The sequence below is a fragment of the Loxodonta africana genome, chromosome 2, assembly GCF_030014295.1.
Source record: "Loxodonta africana isolate mLoxAfr1 chromosome 2, mLoxAfr1.hap2, whole genome shotgun sequence".
Taxonomy (NCBI): Eukaryota; Metazoa; Chordata; class Mammalia; order Proboscidea; family Elephantidae; genus Loxodonta; species Loxodonta africana.
In genome coordinates this window covers 161,056,732-161,073,080 of record NC_087343.1, presented here as the reverse complement: position 1 = coordinate 161,073,080, position 16,349 = coordinate 161,056,732, and the positions used below count along the sequence as shown (strand labels likewise).

At 39.7% G+C, this 16,349-nt stretch overlaps 1 protein-coding gene across 1 annotated transcript in view; it reads right to left on the bottom strand.

Annotated features, from left to right (window-relative positions):
* The window catches only part of STK32A (serine/threonine kinase 32A), a 154,599-nt gene that overhangs the window by 13,207 nt on the left and 125,043 nt on the right, over nucleotides 1-16,349 (bottom strand). Inside the window, exons 8-10 of the mRNA XM_010591589.3 lie at nucleotides 13,626-13,742; nucleotides 12,304-12,429; nucleotides 10,647-10,775 (exon numbers count right to left, since the gene is read on the bottom strand). Coding sequence (XP_010589891.1) covers nucleotides 10,647-10,775; nucleotides 12,304-12,429; nucleotides 13,626-13,742 — 372 coding nt within the window. The remainder of the gene's footprint in view (nucleotides 1-10,646; nucleotides 10,776-12,303; nucleotides 12,430-13,625; nucleotides 13,743-16,349) is intronic.

The window sequence follows — 16,349 nt, the reverse complement described above, 5'->3', positions numbered from 1 at the left end:
AACAACAATCATGAGGATGGCACAGGACTGGGCAATGTTTCGTTCTGTTGTATGTAGGGTAGCTATGAGTCAGAATGGACTCAATGGCACCTAAAACAATAACATTCATTCAGCATGTATAAACTATCATTGCAGATGATTACCTAGTGCCTTTGAGTATGTGTCCCATATTTCACTTGCTAATAGCCAGTTCTACCCTTTCCTCATCCCTACTAGAAGTGTGTAGCATTTCAAGGCTGCTTCTTCCACTCAGTACTCAATAATGCAATTCTAGCTGTTAGCCTTAAAACATTACAGACCCTTCTAACAGCAGGTGAAAGATGTCTATGAGATGACAAGATAAGAAGGAAAAAATGTCCCTATTTTCTTACAGCTACAGATAATGGAGTATAATGTTTGGCATCATTAAAAAAATGAAAAGGTTCTTGCAAATATTTCTAATAAAGTGTCTCATAAGGCTCCTGGGGTTCAGAGATTGTTGCTGAACCCCATGAAAATAAATCCTACCCTCTAGCAAGTCTAGGACGCTGAGTGGATTGCTTACTTAATGATGTGTTGGCTTGGTAATAGTATTTACATCTCTTTCCCCAGAGGTTTAATATATCTATAAATTATTAATTTAGAAAGACATCTGTGGCTCTGTTCCCCTCTATTCTTTCCCATATGCAAGACTAAAGGAAAGAAAGACAGAAGAAAGGGGGGGTGGGGAGGGAGGAAGGAAAAGAAGGAAGGAGAAAAAACTTTGCTAAAACTTCTTAGTGAATTAAATAAAGAATTTGGCACAATTTGGGAGTTTTGTCTCATTTAAATTCATACTAATGAGCATTTACCATATAGGTGGAGCACTGATGGCACAGTGGTTAAGAGAGCTTGACTGCTAACCAAAAGGTCGGCAGTTCAAATCCACCGGCCGCTCCTTGGAAGCCCTATGGGGTAACCTACTCTGTCCTATAGGGTCACTATGAATCAGATTTGACTCTACAACAATGTGTTTTTGGTTACTATAGATGTGGCCTTATGGGGTATATAGAAATGTATATATCCCAACAGCTTTCTTTGCAGAAACAAAAAGCCAATTCATACAGAATAACAAGGGTCCCCAGTTGCCAAGCAATCTTGATAAATAAAAATAAAGTAGGTATACTCACACTTCCTTATCTCAAAACATATTATAAAGCTATAGTAACCAAAACTGTATGGTCTATGGCACGACCATTGTGGAAAACAATACAACAATTCTTAAAAAAATTAGAAATAGAACTACCATATGATGCAGCGATTGCACTTCTAGATATATACCCTAAGGACTTAAAAGTAATGACACAAAGACATATGTACACCAATGTTCATTGAAGCATTAATTACAATAAAGAAAAGGTGGAAACGATCCAAGTGTTCATCGACAGATGAATGGATGAACAAAATGTGGTACTTACATACAATAGCATACTACTCAGCCTTAAAGAAAAATGAAGTCCTGATACATGCTACAACATGGATGAACCTTGAAGACCTTAGGCTGAGCAAAATAAGTCAATCACAAAAGGAAAAATACTGTATGGTTTCACTTATATAAAATGACAGGAATAGATAATTTAATAGAGGGCAATAGTTACAAATGGCTACCAAGTACAGGAGGAGGGAGGCAGAGGAGAAATGATTCTCTGAAAAGTAGTGAATTTTTGCCTATGGTGATGGGAAAATTGGCATCGAGTAAGGGTAATTGTTACACAACTTCACTAATGTAACTTATCATTAAGCTGTACACCAGAAAAAAAGGGCAAAATGGCAACTAAACTAATTTTACAATTACAACAGCCAAAAAACAAAACAAACAAACAAAAAAAAAATGAAAAAAGCTGCACCTGATGATACTATTTAGGTACAACTAAACACTTCATGGGAGCCCTGGTGGTGTAGTGGTTAACAGGTCGACTGCTAACCAAAAGGTCGGCAGTTCAAATCCACAGCCACTCCTTGAAAACCCTATGGGGCAGTTCTACTCTGTTCTATAGGGTTGCTATGAGTGGCAACCAACTCAACAGCACCTAACAACAACTTCATGGGATTAGTTTTCTTGGTTAGAAGGTTTAGGGTCATGGTTTTGTGCATCTATACAGTCAATTGGACTAAAGTTGTTTTGAGAGTTTCTGGTCCACTTCCTAGTTTGGTGAATAGTGCCTGGGGTCTTAAAAGCTTGTGAGTGGCCACCCAAGAAAAAGCAATTGGTCTCTTTTCACCTGGAACAGTGGAGGAAAAAGGAGACCCATATCAAAGAAGGAAACGGTCTGTAAGTTTAATTGCCTCCATGAACTACTACCTCCTCTGCCATGAGACCAGAAGAAATGGGTGGTGCCTGGCTACCATTACTGAACAATTTGATCAAAGCCCCAATAGATAGATCCTGATCAAAAGAAGGGAGATCAGGAAACAGGACTTCAAATTCATATGGAAATCAGACTTACTGGATCCATTGGGAATGGGGACTGGGAGGACCCATGAATCTATCACCCAGAAATAGTCTTTAAAACATGAACCAAAACTATCCAGTAAAGCCATCAATAAACTAAACAATAATTAATAGTGTTTGCCTTGAGCATTGTGTGCATATCAAGATCTATATGAGCTCAACCTGACAACAGTTAATTCAAAGCACAGATGAGAACTTTAAGGGGCAGAGAGTCTAAATTAATGGTGATATAACAATATGGGAAGAGATAGAATGGCGACACATAGCCATTGTGTAACCAATGCCATTGAACTCAAATGCAGAAATTGTGAGTGGATGTGTTTGGTTGTATATATTGCCACCAAAAACCAAAAACTGTATGGTACTGGTATAAGGGCATGTATATAAAGCAATGGAATAGAACTGAGATTCTGGAAATAAACTCATACATCTATGGTCAATTTGGTCGATTGATTTTCAACAAGGGGAGCCAAGACCATTCAATGGGGAAAGAAGAGTCTCTTCAACAAATTGTGCTGGGACAACTGGATCTCCACATTCAAAAGAATAAAGTTGGACCTATAACACATATCATAAACAAAATTAACTCAAAATGGATCAATGATCTAAATGTAAGAACTAAAACTTTAAAACTCTTAGGAAAAAACATACAGACAATGCTTTGGGACTTAGTTTAAAAATGGATTCTTAGTTATGACATCAAAATCATGCGGAACAGAAGACAAAATACATAAATTGGACTTCATCAAAATTAAAACTTTTGTGCATCAAAGAATTTTATCAACAAAGTGAAGAGACAACCTACAGAAGGGGACAAAATATTTGGGAACCATATATCTGATAAGGGTCTAATATCCAGAATATATCATATATATATTAAAAAAAAATTCTATAATTCAACAACTAAAAGATAATGCAATCAAAAAATGGGCAAAGGGCTTGAAAAGACAGTTCACCAAATATGATATCTAAATGGCTAATAAGCACATAAAAAACTGCTCAATATCATTAGTCCTTAAAAAAACCAAACCAAACCTGTTGCCATTCAGTTGATTCTGACTCATAATGACCCTATAGGACAGAGTAGAGCTGTCCCATAGGGTTTTCAAGGGGCGGCTAGTGGGTTTGAACTGCTGACTTTTGGTTAGCAGTTGAGCTCTTTACCACTGTGCCACCAGGGTTTCCGTTATTCCTTCTAAACCTAAAAAACCAAACCCGTTGCTGTCAACTGGTTACCGACCCACAGTGACCCTACAGGACAGAGTAGAACTGCCCCATGGGGTTTCCAAGGAGTGGTTGGTGGATTTGAACTGCTGACCTCATGGTTAGCAGCTGAGCTCTTAACCACTGTACCACCAGGGCAGATCAAAACCACAATGAGATACTACTTCATCCCCACTAGGATGGCGATCACCAGAAAAATTGGAAAACAAGTGTCGACAAGGATGAGGAAAAAGTGGAACTCTCAACCCCTGTTGATGGGAATATAAAATTGTGCAGCCATTGTGAAAAACAGTTTGGTGGTTCCTTAAAAATTTAAATATAGAATTGCCATATGACCCAGCTAATTCCACTCCTAGGAGTATACCTAAAGGACTTGAAAGCAGGGACTCAAACAGTTAGTTATATACCAATGTTCATTGCAGCATTATTCACAAAGCCAAAAGGTAGAAACAACTCCAGTGTCCATCAACAGATGACTAATAAACAAAATATGGCGTGGCAGATTAATGACTCTTGTGCATGGCCTTTCCAGCCATGGTCTTGTAACTCCCATCTAGATGATTGCGTAGGACTCTGTAACAGGGTAATTGTGGCCTAACAAGGTCACAATTGGTCAGTTTTGCCTTAAAAGAGAGCAATTCCAGAGCAGAGAGGAAGAGCCCACCATCCCTAAGGAAGGAGAGACTGGGAGCAGGAGACAGTGAGGCGGGCTTTCCAGCCTACAGAGAGAGGAAGCTAAGCCTTTGGGCAAAGACTGAGGGCCAGAGAGAGGCATGCCTGCAAGCACAGCTGGGAAGGGGCTGCCCTGATGGAAGAACTGTATCCTGAGTGTTCCTGAGACTGAATTGTAACTGTTACTTCTCTAATAAACCACATAATTGTAAGTATGGTCTGTGAGTTCTGTGTGACCATTTCAGTCAATTATTGAACCCAGTACAGAGTGCTATGAAGGGATGGTTGGTGTCAGAGTTAGTAAGGATAATGGAGAGAGGAGGCTTCTCTGGCCTCTGCCTCATGGGAGCCAGCCTTGTGCTATTAATCTTGGTTCTCCTTCCTCCTTGTGGGGTTGGAGATCAGACATCCGTTTTTACATGTAGTATATCCATACAATGGAATATTACTCAGTCATAAAGAAAAATAAAGCTTTAATACCCACCACTCCATGGGTGATCCTTGAAACATTATGGTGAGTGAAATATGTCAGATATAAAAGGACAAATATTGTTTGATTCCACTTATATGAAAAAATCTAGAATAGGAAAATGCATAAAGACCAAAGCTTATTAGTATTTATCAGGGATAGGTGGAGGGGGAAATGGCGAGTTATTGCTTAAGGAGTACTGAGTTTCTGTTAAGGGTGATGAAAAATAATTAAAAATGGATAGTGGTGATGGTTGAACAAAACGGAGAATGTAATTAACGACACTGAATTGTACATGTAAAAATGGTTGAAATGGCAAATGCTGTTTTATATATATTATTTTAACCACAATATAATTTTAAAAAGTATATAAAAATGTATGTCCCTGAGCTCCCTACATGCAAGAATTAAATAGAAAACAATGTGATATTGTTGATTAGGTATCATCAGAAACATAAACGCTGTAATGGGATAGGAGTTTGCAAAGAGGAGAATCATTTGACCTGAGAATTTAAAAATAGCTCAAACCCTTAATCCATTCCTAGGCATGGCTGATTTTGTGTGTGTGCCAGTAGGTTTTTTCCACACACAAAAAAATGTAAGGGCTTTTTCCCTTAATCAAGCATTATATATATATATATGTTTCGTTTTCCAAGCAAATGTATGCTTTCTCTCTTCCTGGTATGTTTTAACAGAAAATTTTAACCAAGAAGACTAGGCTCAGATAAACTAACAGGTATGCAGGGTATTTAGAAGACATTTTAACATGGAAATGATGGCTCTATTACTACAATTAATTGCAATACAAGAATCAGGTTGTAATGTCCATTCTAAGGAAGAGTCACAGGGAAAAGTAGAACGTGGAGTTGGAGAAGATGAGTCATTCTGACTTGACGGATTCATTGTGAATGTTTTCTCCCAGCCAGGAAGCAGGGTTGAAAAGTTGGGTATCAGGAGACAAAGCAATGCCACTAAAATGTGCACAGTTACATTGCTGGCCTCTTTTCTAGCCTTGTGGCTTGAGCAGAACTCCCTTGCTGGCACTCGAGTCTTTTCTAATGTGGTCCTAAACAGTGATGAATGAGGCCCCAGAACAGCATGGTGACTTTGAGATACAGAGGGGCAGAACTGTAGTTTAAGGAAGAGTAAACACGGATGTCACTATAGTGGACACTCCTGTTAGACTGGGCTGGAGGAAGGCGACACCTCAGAGCGTGCCTTTAGATGGTACTGGAAAGGCAGAGAATGAGCAATGTTGCCGGCCTTTTGAACACAGCATGGTATTTCCTGCAGTTAGCAACCACCTAGCATTTTCCTTCCTCTGAAAGACTGAGGACACACCTATACCCTGAGGATAAGTTGTTCTTAGGTACCATCAAGTCGCTTCTGACTCACAGTGACCCTATGTACGATAGAATGAAACACTGCCTGATCCTGTGCCATCCTCACAATTGTTGTTATGCTTGAGCCCATTGCTCCAGCCACTGTGTCAATCCGTCTCGCTGAAAAAAAGGTACTCTTCTTTCTCAATGACCCTGTACCAAGCGTGACATCCTTCTCCAGGGACTGGTCCCTCCTGATAACATGTACAAAGTATGTTGCCATCTTCACGTCTAAGGAGGATTCTAGCTGTACTTCTTCCAAGACAGATTTGTTCATTCTTCTGGCAGTCCCTGGTATAGTCAGTATTCTTTGCCAACACCATAATTCAAGGGCATCGATTCTTCTTTGGTTTTCTTGATGTCATTATCCAGCTTTTGCGTGCATATGAGGTGAATGAAAACAGCACGGCTTGGATGAGGTGCACCTTAGTTCTCAAAGTGACATCTTTGCTTTTTAACATTTTAAAGAGGCCTTTTGCAGCAGATTTGATTTCTTGACTGCTGCTTCCATGGATGTTGATTGTGGACCCACGTAAAATGAAATCCTTGACAACTTCAGTCTTTTCTCTGTTTACCATGATGTTGCTTATTGGTCCAGTTGTGAGGATTTTTGTTTTCTTTATTTTGAGGTGTAATCAATACTTAAGGCTGTGGTCTTTGGTCTTCATTACTAAGTACTTCAAGTCCTCTTCACTTTCAACAAGAGAGGCTGTGTCATCTGCATATTGCAGATTGTTGATGAGTCTTCCTCTGACCCAGGTGCCATGTTCTTCTTCATATAGTCCAGCTTCTAGGATTATTTGTTCAGCATGCAGATAGATTAAGTATGGTGAAAGGATATAATTCCAATGCACACCTCTCTTGATTTTAAACCACACAGTACCCCATTGTTTTGTTCTGTTTGAACGGCTGCCTCTTGATTTACGTACAGGTTCCTCATGAGCACAATTAAGTGTTCTGGAATTCCCATCCTTCATAATGTTATCCATAATTTGTTGTGGTCCACTCAATTGAATACATTTGCATAGTCAATAAATCAAAAGTAAACATCTTTCTGGTATTCTCTGCTTTCAGCCAAGATCCATTTGACATCAGCAATGATATCCCTCGTTCCATATGCTCATCTGAGGATATACCAGCCCTGAAATGCTCTTGCCCTTTCTTGTCTATACAACCTAGAGGAACCAGATCAAATGTTGCCTCTTCTGGGAAACTTTCATGGCCCTCACTCGGGTTGAATAAGCAACCCCCAGAGTACTTTGTACATTTAAGGATGGCACTGTCTACCTAGCCAGAGACATTTCCTGACAGAGTAAAATCAGTTGACCTGGAGTTGATTCCAACTCACGGCGACCTCATGTGTATCAGAGTATAACTATGTTCCATGGGCTTTCGATGGCTGATTTTTCAGAAGTAGATCACCAGGCCCTTCTTCTGAAGTGCCTTTGGTGGATGTGAACCTCCAACCTTTCAGTGAACAGTCAAGCATGTTAACCATTTGTACTACCCAGAAACTAACCTGGTATTATAGGTATTTTATAATAATTTACCAAATGAATGAATGAACAAATACAGCATAGTATAATGAGCTGCCAAGTTTGAACCCCACATTTTTGAAAATTTGATATAAAAAAAGTGGAGATAAAGTCCTGTTTTGAGGTTTCCATTTGTTTCTGATTCTTCTTTGAAGGAAGACTATGCTTTATTTCAAAGGAAAACTTTTTTTTTTTTTTTAATTTTTAAACCCTAAGTATGAGATTAGGAGATCTAAATTGTTCTGATGAATGATGCAACGGGCTGTTAGACAGAACTACTTCTTGGCAAATGATTCTGGGGTGGATGGGAGAACTGGAAGAAAGCAGAAACTTTTTTTCTTTTTTTCCTATTGCTGGGTATTAGAAAATGTTGAGAGTTCTGTATTGTGGGTAAGTGGTGTATAGCCTTTCCTGTAAGGGGAGGGAGGTTTTGCCCCTGCAACCTGCTGGCTGGAGGGGGCTGAGATAAGACAGGGCCACCAAAAATGCCATGGATGGAACTTGACCTTTAAACTCTAAAATCAGCAATGTCCAGTTTCCACTATCCAGAGTTTTAAATATTTCTTTCTTTGGACACATTCAACAAATATTGATTGAGTCTCTGCCCTATTCCAGACACTTTTGGGGTACTGGGAAGATAATGGAGAGTAACATTGACCTGATCTTCACCCTCAAGAAACTTTCTTTTCAATGGGATAAACAAAGAAAAATATACACATAAATAAAATAATTATAAATTATGATAATGTCATGAAGAAATTAAAAATAGGGGCTGAGATGAATGATGATGGGAGTAGGAAGCTCATCTTTGACAAAGTGACATTTAGAGTACAAAGGATAGGAGGGAGCCCCCATGCAAAGACCCAATGAAGAACTTCCCAGCAAAAGGGACAAGCAAGGGCGAAGGTCTTGAATAAGAACAAGACATGCAGTGACTAAGGGTCAGAAGCAGGGCCTGTGTGTCTGGAGGGTATTGAGCAAGGGGCAGAGTGGTATGGTATGAGGGTGGCAGGGGAAAGGTAGACAAATCATGCACAGCCCAGTAGGAACAGTAAAATGCTATCCACAAATCATTCAGTTATCTCCAAACTTTAGAAAAAACTTGTATTAAGGATAATACCTTGGTCTTGGTTACATTTTGGGGCCTGTTAAGTGAGGGGCCTATATACAGTGTGAGCCAAGCTCCATAGAAACATAGGAAGGTACAAGTCTGGAGAAGCCAATTGATTATGGCACGAAGAAGATCAGTGGGAGGAAGATGATTTAAGTGACAGACAGTAACTAAGATGGGCTTGTGGCACACTCAGCATTCTTTGGAGGGCCACTGAAAATACTTAAGGATGAGAATCTAGCAGGTGGCTCATTCTGTGATCAAACAGGATGGAGACATGGTTAATTGACCATTAAACGGTATAGTGGCCCCGTAAGACTGGAGAAATTAAAGACGTTGTTAGGTGCCTTTGAGTCAGTTCTGGCTCATAGAGACCCTAAGTACAACAGAATGAAACACGGCCTGGTGCTGCATCATTCTCACAGTCGTTGCTATGTTTGAGCCCATTGTTGCAGCCACTGTGTCAATCCATCTTGTTGAGGGTCTTACTCTTCTTCCCTGACCCTCTACTTAACCAAGCGTGACGTCCTTCTCCAGGGACTGATCCCTCCTGATAACACGTCCAAAGTATATGGGACGGAGTCTCACCATCCTTCATTTCTGAGGAGCACTCTGGTTGTACTTCTTTGAAGACAGATTTGTTGGTTTTTCTGGCAGTTCATGGTATATTCAATATTCTTCACCCACACCATAATTCAAAGACAGCAATTCTAGTTCGTTCTTCCTTATTCGTTGTCCAGCTTTTGCATGCATATGAGGTGACTGAAAACATCACGGTTTGGGTCAGGTGCACCCTAGTCCTCAAGGTGACATTTTTGCTTTTTAACACTTTAAAGAGGTCTTTTGCAGCAGATTTAGGACATTGAGGATACTTACTTTTTTGCAGAGGTATCTTCACCACAAGCAATCTTTGAGAACAGGAATGTCTTTGAGCATAGGAATTATATCTCATTCATTTCTACCTCCAGTGTTTACAGCAGGATATGGCAGATAATAGGTACTCAAGAAAAGTATCCTCAATGAATGGATAAGTGAAGGGATGGGTGAATAATTGTGTGGATGGATGGATGAATGGATGGAGGGATGGTTGAGTGGTTGGGTAGATGACTATTAGAGGCAAAATGAGGTATATTACTTCATGTCATTATAATACATAGAACCACATGTGAATATAAAATCATTCTAGGTCCCTGCAAATTATCGTACTTAAATCTGAGCTCTGGCTCTGACAGAAAATAATATGCTGAGTTAAAAAATTAACTCAGCCTGAAATCTTGCAATAGTGCTCAGCCATGTAAGCATTCTGTCTTTTCTGTGAATGGATACTCCTTCCTTCTATTAGCCTTGATACCACAAGTTTGGCTTATGGCAAATAACAGGCACTACCTTCAGGACTGGCTGCTTTCAGCAACTCCTCAAAGCAGAAATGGGACCCAAAATATCCACGTGCGTACTTAAAAACCTTGTCCCTTGACCATAGTTGTAGGTCACATGACATAGGCATGGCCAATTAGAATTTCTCCCAGGAAATTTGTGAATTTTGGATTGAGAACTGGGAGAAGGCAATGGCTGAACCAAGCTAATGGCAGAGTGCTAGACAGAAAGTCCACAAGTGAAATATGACTGCTAGATCCCCAAACCTGCTCTGGCCCCTGTCCTTTCAGAAGCCTGGATGTTTGGCTTCTTCTTGGATTCCAGCAAGCAGGGAGCTGAGGTGATCTCCCACAAGAAGCTCTCAAACAAATCACAGCCATCACAAGAATCCCCATGACCCTGAGCATACCTGGGAGGAGTCACTTTTCCTCATCTCCTTTTCCTTTTTTGCCAGGCGCTTCTTTTTCTTGTGAAGAGGCTTGGACTCCAAAATCATTTCTTCAAGTTCAAAGGTGGGGTCACAATTCAGCCTGCCTTTCTGTGGGGAAGAAACAAGTTGGCTCAGTTCTCAGATTCCAGTAACATTCTAAAATTATAGCAGATATAATATGGAGAATAATACTTTGTCTTAAATCAGTCCAAGGATAATAAACTAGGACTCCCACTCTAGGTTTAGGTTTATATAACTTAATGCCAGCATTGTTTTCATCATTCTTTGATTTTACATTTTGTGTATTTTTCTAAATTTCCAATGAGCCCTCAGTGAATCTGGAAGGTAACCAAATTATGATTATTTTCCTAAGGTTTGAGCTTTGGGATTATGTTTCTCAAATCACGTGCCAAGGATCACGTAGACCTGAATCACCTAAACTGCTTGTTCAGATTGCCAGTTCTCCATTCAAACTAACCAAATCAAGATTTCTAGACACGAGGCCCAGGAATCTAATTTTTAATAGGCTTCCCAGATGATCTGGATTCCCAATAAAGTCAGAGAACCAAATATAGGGCTTCTGTTGGTGAATCACATTGGTCCACAGAGAAGGAGGAATGGAAGAAAGAGTAGGTGGTGCCTAGAGAGACCTCCATGGAGAGGCCTCCTTTGTGCATGGACCATGGTAAGGCTGCCTCTCCTGCACCTTGCAAAGTGGACAGGTAAGACCTAACCCCACCCTCCAGTTGCTCCACAAAGCATGGCAGTAGGGACTTCCCACCCTCAGCATTCTACGCTACACTGCTGTCTCCCTTCTCTCCCTTTGCACTTTTATGATGCTCATAGGAACTTCATCCCTCTGGTGTTTGTACAGGAAGTATCATACTCCCCCAAGCCCATATCAAGCGCCTCACTTGGACTTAACAAAAAACTATATGTTGTCTCTGTGGACCCTTTTAGAGCTCATTATTATGACCAATCTACTTATAGCTACTTATACCTCGGGCCCTGGGAAGAGAGAAAGAACTAGAGGCCTCACTTAGGCCTCTGGCCTAAGCTTCCAGACTCCAGCTTTTACCAGTGGTCTTCAGTAGCCTTAGCTGCTCTTGGGCATATCCTCATCCACTGGAATTATTTCCCTTTGGCTATTGGTCTTTTTTTGAATATAGCTTCTGGGATAGTACTACCAAAGGAAGAGGGATGAATGGTAAAAATGAAAACCTCACCCCTAATCCCAACAGTTTTCAATCATTTGACTCACAGAATGCCATAGACACAAATTTCCACATCTTTGGAAACTGAGAAAACTTTTTTTTTTTAATCAGCAGATTCATGGAAATGACTATTTGTGGGGCTATGCCTTCTTTCCAATAAAAGCATGCCATAAAAAGTGGTTAGGAACTAGAATTCCAGATACAGACAGACTTGGATTAAAATCCCAACTTGGTAACTTGCTAGCTACATTGCCTTTGGTGACTAACATACCCTGAATGTGCCTCAGTTTTCTCATCTGGAAAACAGGAATTTTGACTCCCTTACAATATTAGTGTGATTATTAAATGAGACAGTGTGTGCATCTGGCACAAGTCATGTGCTGTCAACGACAGTTATTATGGGTTGGTTAGAATTGACTCACATTAGGAATAAAACCTGGAATGAGCCTCTTCTGCAAAACCGCATCCCAGTTCATATCATTCATATATGGGAAGTTCTGAATATCAGACAAGTGAGAAAATCGTTGGTCTGGATTGGGTTCAAGTAGCTGCCAATGGAACAAAGCAGGGAGATCAGGAAGAAGGTCAAAATTTAGGGGACAAAAAGTCATACAAACTTCCTATAAATGTTTTCAAGTGATAGGGTTGAAGGAAATAAGGCAGCGTTTCCCTCCCCCCACCATCATAAATAAATAATGTAGAGAATGTATACATAAACAAATACTGTAGATAATAACATGGTTAGAATAAACTGTAAGTGGGTTTTTGCAATGTGGTAAAAGAAAATAGCTTGCCTACTGAGTCAGACATATCTTTGATTCCTGACTCCACTACTTACTAGCTATGGACAAGTTTGTTCTTAAAACCTCAGTTTACCCATTTGAAAAAAGGGATAATAGCCTATTTCATAAGGTTGCAACCAGGATTAAACAAGGCCATGAAAATTAGGTTATATGCCTAATAGACAGTCTGCACACAGTAGGTGGCAAAAATTCATTTTCTACCGCATTTTTACGAGTGAAACTCATTTCCCACTTAAACATTTCAGTTGTTTCTACAACTAATCAAAATACACCAGGGACGTGACACAGATAGGATGTAACTAAAGTCACTGTCATAGTTTTGGCTTTTACAAACTGGGATTAAAGATTTTTTTCCCCCTTAATCACTCCAGAGTCAACATCACATCACTCTTATGGCTCAAATGGGAAATATCTGTTCCACCTGAGAATGTTCTGGGGTGATAGCCATGGAACATCAGGGTACAATTTTTGGGAGAAGGGGCTAATTTACTTATGGAAAAATGACCTCACAATTCTTGGTTGCTAACAGATTAATGTGCTCAGCTGCTAACTAAAAGGTTGGAGAGTCGAGTCCACCCAAAGGCACCTTGGAAGAAAGACCTGGGGATCTACCTCCAAAGAAGCAGCCATTGAAAATCCTATGGAGCACAGTTCTACTCTGACACACATGGGGTCACCATGAGTTGGAGTCTATTAGATGGCAACTGGTTTTTTATTCCTCATCTTTGACATCACTGATATTCATATATCTATTCCAAAACAAGCAACTTTACCCCAAGGACAAAGGACACAAGCTTTGAATCTTTAATCCCCAAATTTCTTTTCCTTTACCAGCCATAACCTGTGCAATCTTCCTTCTTAGGAAAAAGCCAAGTTCTAACTGTAAACCTAGAGAGCATGCTTTCTTTTGTCACTTCTCTTTGTCATGCAGTCCTTCTTACCTTTTTAAGAAGTGACACCATTTCCTGTGACCAGGCAGAAGGGTAAGTCACAATAGCAGTCTCGAACATGTGTACAATTTCCTTGCTGGAAGTACTGGAGCGAATATGATATGGTCTCTTAAGGGGGAGTAGAAGTAAGATTCATCATTTTTATAGGGTAAAAGAAAAGAAATTGTTTTAATACTATTTCCAAGCTGAACTTTCAACCAGTAAAATATTAAAGTCAATTTCCAGCCCCTCCCAGCTGATTATTGTATTGCCATTGCTTATTTGGACCAGTGTTGCCAGGTCTCCTACTTTTTTAATAAGATATGCCATAAATCTGTATTTTCTTGTGGAATCTCTAAATTTTTAAAATATGGCCATGCAAATTAAGTTATAAGCCTAATAGACAATCTGCACATTATAGGTGGTCATTCTACCAGGCCAAACAAAGTATTTCTGTGGGTTGAATTAATCTCTGAGTGGCCACTTTGGAACTATTTTGTAAAGTAACATATACCGAAAGATTTGGACAAGTAATCAATAAATGGAACTCCTAAAAAATTATTTTTTAAGGACTGATTATAATGAGATTCAGAGTTGGCTCATGCTCTCCCTTTCATTTACTTGAAACATAATGAGGAATGACAGGGTGGCCAGCTGCTCAAAAAAATTCAAATCTAGACCCTAATGCTGTGAGTAACTAGCTCCATGGATTGGGCTCAAGAATTTTAGGAAAAGGCAAAAGCTTTTTTTTAAATTTCAGAGACAACTTAGTTTTTCAACAGTTGTAACTTAGTGGAAAAGAAATGAAAACAAAACTGCAGATTTTTTCTTTTTTTTTTTTACAGTTTTCAGTTTCCCATTAGAGGGCAGCATTTATTGATGTTAATTTCTCTGTTTGATAAAGGAACTGCCAATGCTTGGATTTCATCTCTTTTATGTAAATTGTGAGATACTGGGAGCCCTGGTGGTATAGTGGTTAAAGTGCTCAGCTGCTAACCAAAAGGTAGGTGGTTTGAACCCACCAGGCGCTCTGGGGGAGAAAGATGCGGCAGTCTGCTTTTGTAAAAATTTACACCTCGGAAACCCTATGGGAAAGTTCTACTCTGTCCAATAGGGTCACTGTGAGTTGTAATTAATTCAAAAGCAATGGGTTTTGGGGTTTAGTTAAAGCCAGAGATAACATCATATTCATAGTTTTGTCCATGGTACCTAACACCTGATAGGTGCTTAATAAATGTTTATGGAATGAACAAAGTTTCCACATAAGATTAACCAACCATACCCAAACCCATTGCCACTGTGTCAATTCCAACTCATAGACACCCTATAGGACAGAGAAAAACTTCCCCGTAGGGTTTCCAAGGCTGTAATCTTTATGGAAGCAGACTGCCACATCTTTCTCCCAAGGAGCGGCCGGTGAGTTCGAACCACCAATCTTTTGGTTAGCAGCCAGGTGCTTAACCACTGTGCCACCAGAAGTCCTCTAACCAACAATAGGGCAGTTAATACAGATGTACATTTACCAAGTGACCGGCCCTTCCTAGGTGCTTAATACATGACTGTTGACCTATGAACTAAACTGAGGAAATGTAGGGGCTTAAATTTTTCCCTGTTGTAAATCTGTACTAAGAGGCAATATAATGTCATTAAGTTTTTGAGATTTGAAGGCTAAAGGATTTGGATGCTAAACCTGGTCACTCAACTTCTGAGTTTCAATTTCTCATTTGTATGATAAAAACGCATTGCTGTTGAGTCAATTCCGCCTCACAGTGACCCTATAGGACAGAGTAGAACTGCCCCATAGGATTTCCAAGAAGTGGCTGGTAGATTAGAACTGCCAACATTTTGGTTAGCAACTGAATGCTTAACCATCGCACCACCAAGGCTCCATCTGTGTGATGAAGTTACTTTACCTCATGACCTACCTCATGAGACAGTAGGGAAAAAATTAAATGAGATAACACATGTAAAGTTCTCAACAGAGTGGTTAGTACATATTAGACAGAATTAAGGTCAGTTATTTTTATTGTTATTGATAGAAGGGTAAAAATGGGGTGGATAGTAATGTGAACAAGATGAAGCTCTCAATAAAGGCAACATGAAGAAAGGCTTAACTCTACACATGGTATCTCAGCGTTACTCAGAGAACCAGGCAGTGCCAGCAGTTGAACCCTGTAAAGAAGATTATGCAAACTTTCCTTCTTTAAAGTGAGGTTTAAAAACACCTGCCACATTTTCTTATTCCCTCAAAACTTACATAAAGGACCAGAGCTAAATCATTTGTCTCAGTAATGGTATAATGGACATAATCCACATAACTGAATATCAGAAGGGGAATGCTAGGTGCCTTACCACCATTATCAGTGTTTAGCGACGGTTTCCTACCCAAAGCTCACTGTGGTTAACACCAGGTGATTCATTCCATGTGTACCATTAAAAGTTGGGACAGGGGAGGGTTTGACATACTCAAGCTTCCGGGGTTAGATGCCTATGTACATGCAGTTTTTCACCTGTTTTTCTACTTTCCTTCAATTCATTGCGGCATCTAAATCTACTGTTTCTTGGCTATCTAGAAACCAAATGATTTCATAAACTTGATTAATGCCACTGATATTTGATAATTGGTAAATATCACACACAATTGGTTTAATTTTTTCCCCCCATTTCCTTTGGAAGGTCAAATGACTGAACTTAACATTTAAAAAAACGTGGCCTTTCAAGTTATTAAAAATTGTC